Here is a 5,815-nt window from a genome sequence, read left to right on the forward strand (position 1 = left end):
GTCGGCTCCATCCGGGTTTACTTCGACCAGGTGAGGAGGACTTGAGTTTGTACCTTTCAGAGTTTTGGTCCTTTTCACTTCCTGAGGCTTTTAAGTTCATGCTAATATTCACAGAATATTTTTTGTATTTTTTATATGTTGTATTGGATAAAGCATTGTACATTATTTGTACATCTTTATGAAATGTTTGAGGAGATTTTTAACATTACAGCCCCTCTTGGAGGAAACGCTCATTCCGTTGATTAATTTTGGTGAATAAAGCAAATCACACATCACAAAACTATATTTACTCAACATGTCAAACTTCTGGCTTCAAGAAACATTTAAAAAGATAAAGAATGAAAATTGATGTATTCAGTCACATCAGATATTAGATCAAATACATTTTTTTGATTAAATGAATAGGGCTGTAACGACACATGTATCAAAACTGCAGTCGCGACACTCAGATCCACTAACCTGTCTCACGATGTGAGAAGGCAGAATTGCGACACAACGTCCAGTCCAGATCCAGTCCTATGAGCTGTAAGTAGCCCCTTTCACATAGAGACGCTGCATTAACACCACAGCGGTGGTTCGCCAATTTTTCGCCATTGTCGTTCACAAAGATTGAAGCACCGCTGGAGTAAAGATGCACCGCTGTGTAATTCACACAGAAAGCCGGCGCTGCAGCTCCTAAAGAGGCGTGACGGTACACGTCATGATGACATCTGTGTGTTTTCAAGGTGTTTCCCAGGTGTCCTCCTGTCAGTCTAACCCTGCTGACAATTTATGATGATATGGATGCTGTTATGTGTAGTGATTGAGATTCTGACCCACCAAACATCCTGAAAAGTGACAAAGTTAAATTTTTCACTCATTATCATTAATTACATAATTATATTATATAATCGCCATCAGTAAACTGGATACTGTCTGACTCTGGGGGAAAGTTCACTGAAGTCTTGGTCCAGAGGACTGATGGTCACTGTGATTTATTTCATCACAAACTCTCGGTGAGTTAAAGTTTTTTTGTCGGTGACAGACGCCGTTTTTTGGGCAGAAATGTGACGAGGAGTTGGTAGGACAGACAGGAAGACAGACAGGAGGACAGACAGTAGGACAGGCGGGAGGACGGCCAGGAGGACAGACACTTCTCTATGTACAGCTGCAGTATTTTTTTTTACATTTCTCTGTATTCAGTTGAGTGAGGGACCTGTGCAGAACAGACCATCCAATAGACACGCATCCATAGGCGCAGCTGGCTCATCCATTCACACTGGTTCAGTTCACCAATACTGCGCCTCTGATACTGTCAGACAAGTATCTTATACAGAAGTTATTAAAAGGTTACATAAATAAAATGTTTTGGTTTTTTTTAAATTGAGGTTTGTATCAAGTCGTGGGTCAAAAATCGTGATACAAACCAAATTGTGAGTTTGGTGTATCGTTACAGCTCTATAAGTGAATATTTGAGCAAATATTTTAATGATTAAAGTCTTCCTTTGCTTGTTTATGATCCTCAGGAGCTTCAGACGAATGCTCCTCGCTACAGGAAAGGCTCCTTCTATGACCGCAGCTACGTTGTCGACGGCGACCAGGTGTTGACAGGGACAAGTGAAGGGGGCCTGGTCTCCATTGACGGAGGGGGTGTGGCCCTACAGAAGGGCGCAGCATTAGGGGAGTTTAACCTCGGCTCCACCATCGTTCTTCTTTTCGAAGCTCCAAAAGACTTCAGCTTCAATCTGCAGCCGGGACAGCGAATCAGAGTGGGAGAGGGTCTCGGCTGCCCCTGATTGGATGAGCTTGAGTGAGGGGGAGGGGCCTGATGATGAGGAATGGCTAGAGACTAATCAAAGACAGATTTTAAGGTTAACCGCATTGTGGGTAACTTTCTCAGTATGTTTCTATGACAAGGACTCAAACTCCCAGAATGCCTTGTGCCTCATTAACGACAATATGCCAAACTCTCTTTTTCTATCCTCTCTGTCGATCGCCCAGAAACTGAACCAACAAACTAAAATATTCCTTTAAAATCAATACAAACAAACATTCAGACAACATTTAAAAAACAAACATCTGTTTCTGTTAACGTTCTGTTAACGTTCAGACAATCCGTCCACTCAAAGTTTGAATGGTGAAACTTTATTGTACAGTCAGAGCTGATGGCATCAGCAGCTGATTGGTGGACAGTGTACAGGATGCCTGTGATTGGTCGTAGTTTTGATGTTGCTGAATGAACAGACAGATGATGACTGGATGCTGACTGTGTTTGATGTTTTGTAAAATATGTCATAAATAAATCTTTCTCTGTGAGCCGCTCTGTCTTCATTACACTCAGAACATTATTAGGACAGTTTAGACGGAACAACACTGTGATGCTTCTGGTCTTTACACAGGCACAGGGAAGTTTGATAATCACCTCTGATGTCATCGATGACATTATCATCAATGATGTCATTGATGACATCAGCGTGTGTTATTATATCACAAGTCAGACACACTTCAGCTATATTTGTTCTTCTGTGTTTAGTTTTATTTATTGTGTTCAGTAGAGGGCAGACCTGACTCATTGGCCAGTTCTAGCCCCGCCCCTGGCAACAGAACCAGCAGCACAGCCAATAGGACGGCAACGGACAACAGTTGCCATAGCGATGGAAACGCGGCTCAGCCAGTCCTCCGTGTGACCAGCCATCATCAGTGACCTCCTTCCCCAGCCATAGCTTCCCGTCCCGGGACGTGTCTCCGGCCAGCACCGCTTCCCTTCGGCTGGAGTTCCAGGAGGTCAGGGAGCAGGAGGATGTGCAGGTCTGCTGGGCCTTCACTCCCAGGAAGGAGGCCAAATCCAGGTCCAGACCTGCTGCTCCTCCTCTGGGCCGAGGAGTATTCTGTCGACACTGAGGACACGGGATCCACACCTGAAGAGGAGGAGGAGGAGCTGAGATTTAATCAACTCCCACAGTTTACACATGGTTAACATGTTCAGGTGAGTGTTGATGATGCCATCAGTCACCTGCTCATTGATGACCGTGTCCAATCTCTTCAAACATGCCTGACAGAAGGCGTGGCCACAGTGCAGTCGCCGCGGCAACCGAGTCGCCAGGTCGTAGCTGCCGAAGCACACAATGCACGCCAGGTCCTGCCTCCTCAGTGACATCACCGTCTCCATGGCAACAGAGGAGAGTGGAAGGGGGAGGGGCTGACAGCTCACTTCCTTCTCTTCTTCTTCTTCTTCTTCTTCTTCTTCTTCTTCTTCTTCTTCTTCTTTTCTGTTGTCTGACATTTTCTCCTGTACAGCAAATAAGAAATCGTTCAGATTCACTCAGAAGAGAATGTGACATTAATACGAATATGAATAAAATATCATTGATCCATGATATACCTGTAACATAAGTTTTTTTTTTTTTTTTTTTGGCCTTTTTCTGGCTTTATTGATAGTACAGCTGAAGAGTGTGCCAGGAAACATGGTAAGAGAGGGAGAGTGACACACAGCAAAGGGACCCGGGCCACTGTTGGAGGCTGATGAGTAAAGAGCTTCATGCTGTAAATGATATCCTGATTACAAACAAACAGACCATAATGCAGCGCCTAGATGTTACCACGGTAACGTGTTGTCAGGTTCTCAGTCAGCTCCACCCTCACTTCCTAATATGGTCAAATCTGAATCCAAAACTAATCAGTAACTTTTAACAGTAACTTTTCCAGTGAGTAATCTGTACTGAACTCTGTCTGTCACTGTCTCGACTGTGATTGGTCAGAAATGGGAGCTCACCTGTATGAACATTCTGAACCTTCACATAACGTCTCCTCTTCCTCCCCTTTGGTCCCTCTTCTTACTCTTGTTTGTTGTTACTGACACGTTTCTTCGGCTTCTTCTTCTTGTTTTCTTCCTCTTGGTTTATTCTTCTTCCTCTTCTTGTTTTCTTCTTCTGTCTTCCTCTGTCCACCTGTTAGTTTCTTCCTCCTCTCATCCTTTTGTCATTTATTTTCTCTGTTTCTTCTTCTTTGGTTTTTTCTTTGCTCTGTTCTTTCTGTTTATTCTCTCCTTTTCTTGTCTTTCATATGTTTGTTTTGATCTTTTCTGTCTGTCCTCTCTCTTGTTCCCTCTTTTCGTCTTCTGTTTGTTCGTTGTCGTTGTTCATCCTTTGCTTCAGAGAGAGGGTTAGGGTTAGAGAGAGAGAGAGACAGAGAGAGAGGCCTCCATCAATAATTCAGCCTTGTTCAGCCACAGCAGAAACTGACAGACCGTGAGTAACATGAATCTTTTCATCATATTTAATCACACCCGACATTAAAATAAAAACATTTTAAAATATTTTTTTTAGAAAATAAAGAGTTTGAATATAAACATGAATATTGTGATCAATTAACAGAACATCAATCAATAACTATTAATACATTTATATAACAATCATATTCAGACATCATCATGATGAAGAGATCAATCTGTAACCTGATCAGCCAATAGAAAGTTGAGCTGCTCTCAGGTTTCCATTGGCTGCTGATGTCCACCTATCAGGTTACAGCTCAGTGTAGACTGACAGACGTCACCTAGCAACAGACACACAGAGAGTGTGTGTGTGTGTGTGTGTGTGTGTGTGTGTGTGTGTGTGTGTGTGTGTGTGTGTTTGTGTGTGAGATGGTTGGTCATCTGTCATCACGTCGCTCCTCTGCAGGGAGACGAAGATAAAACACAAAGTGATGAGGGAAGCCAGACTTCTCACCTGAACACCACCTTTCCTCCTCCTACAGGTGGCGCCACAACAACATCTCACTGTAGACACTGAGCCAGGGAGTGTTGTTATCCAATCAGTTTGCAGAGTTTTTGTCAGAACTGACACTGATTTTTCACTTCCTGTTTGTCACAATGATGTCACAATGATGTCATAAACTTCGCTGATGAAGATTATTTAAAGAAATGGAAATTGTATTACCGCACAGAAGAAGCTCACCTGCCGTGTGAAACCACTACAGTTGGAGGCATCATTTTCTGAGGTCACTGTCACCAGGGAATGTTGGAATAACGTCAATAACTGTGGACAGTCTACACTGTAAAAGAAAAGAAGCCATTGATGGCAGCGGTGAAGAGGGAGAGTGATCGACACCGAGGTAAGACAAGAGTGAACAGATGGACTTTCTCTCACCACCGAGACCTCAGGTGCTTCAAAACTGCTGTCATTCTACAAAACCTGGCGACTGATTAACAAAACCGGCTGTTTTACTGTGTTTTACCTTTAACAGCACTGAGGTTAGGTTTACAGATCAAACTGGGATCTTTACATATGTTGGCTTTGGAGAGTAGCCATGCTGCCAACTGTAGCCAGGCTGTCAACTGTAGCCATCCTGCCAACTGTAGCCATCCTGCCAACTGTAGCCAGGCTGTCAACTGTAGCCATCCTGCCAACTGTAGCCATGCTGCCAACTGTAGCCATCCTGCCAACTGTAGCCAGGCTGTCAACTGTAGCCATCCTGCCAACTGTAGCCATCCTGCCAACTGTAGCCAGGCTGTCAACTGTAGCCATCCTGCCAACTGTAGCCATGCTGCCAACTGTAGCCATCCTGCCAATTGTAGCCATGCTGCCAACTGTAGCCATCCTGCCAACTGTAGCCAGGCTGTCAACTGTAGCCATGCTGCCAACTGTAGCCATCCTGCCAACAGTAGCCATGCTGCCAACTGTAGCCATCCTGCCAACTGTAGCCATGCTGCCAACTGTACCCAGGCTGCCAACTGTAGCCAGGCTGTCAACTGTAGCCAGGCTGCCAACTGTAGCCAGGCTGCCAACTGTAGCCAGGCTGTCAACTGTAGCCATGCTGCCAACTTTAGCTATGTGGCCAA

General features: G+C 44.4%; 2 protein-coding genes across 6 annotated transcripts in view; one reads left to right on the forward strand and one right to left on the reverse strand.

Moving 5' to 3' along the window:
- pisd (phosphatidylserine decarboxylase) overlaps window positions 1-2,295 on the forward strand; it is a 24,770-nt gene extending 22,475 nt beyond the window's left edge. For all 5 annotated transcript variants that reach the window (XM_037118292.1, XM_037118293.1, XM_037118294.1 and 2 more), the window contains 2 exons: window positions 1-30; window positions 1,506-2,295. The exon at window positions 1-30 is cut by the window's left edge and continues 131 nt beyond it. In XM_037118292.1, coding sequence (XP_036974187.1) covers window positions 1-30; window positions 1,506-1,775 — 300 coding nt within the window. In that variant the 3' untranslated portion in view covers window positions 1,776-2,295. The remainder of the gene's footprint in view (window positions 31-1,505) is intronic.
- Window positions 2,296-2,444: 149 nt separating this feature from the next.
- Window positions 2,445-3,965, reverse strand: si:ch211-202f5.2 (uncharacterized protein LOC795181 homolog). Its single transcript, XM_037118296.1, has 3 exons — window positions 3,752-3,965; window positions 2,993-3,268; window positions 2,445-2,897 (listed from the first exon to the last, which is right to left on the reverse strand). The coding sequence occupies exons 1-3, from the start codon at window positions 3,761-3,763 to the stop codon at window positions 2,562-2,564; spliced, it is 624 nt and encodes a 207-aa protein (XP_036974191.1). The 5' UTR covers window positions 3,764-3,965; the 3' UTR covers window positions 2,445-2,561.
- Window positions 3,966-5,815: the final 1,850 nt, after the last annotated feature.

The sequence above is a fragment of the Acanthopagrus latus genome, chromosome 12, assembly GCF_904848185.1.
Source record: "Acanthopagrus latus isolate v.2019 chromosome 12, fAcaLat1.1, whole genome shotgun sequence".
NCBI lineage: Eukaryota > Metazoa > Chordata > Actinopteri > Spariformes > Sparidae > Acanthopagrus > Acanthopagrus latus.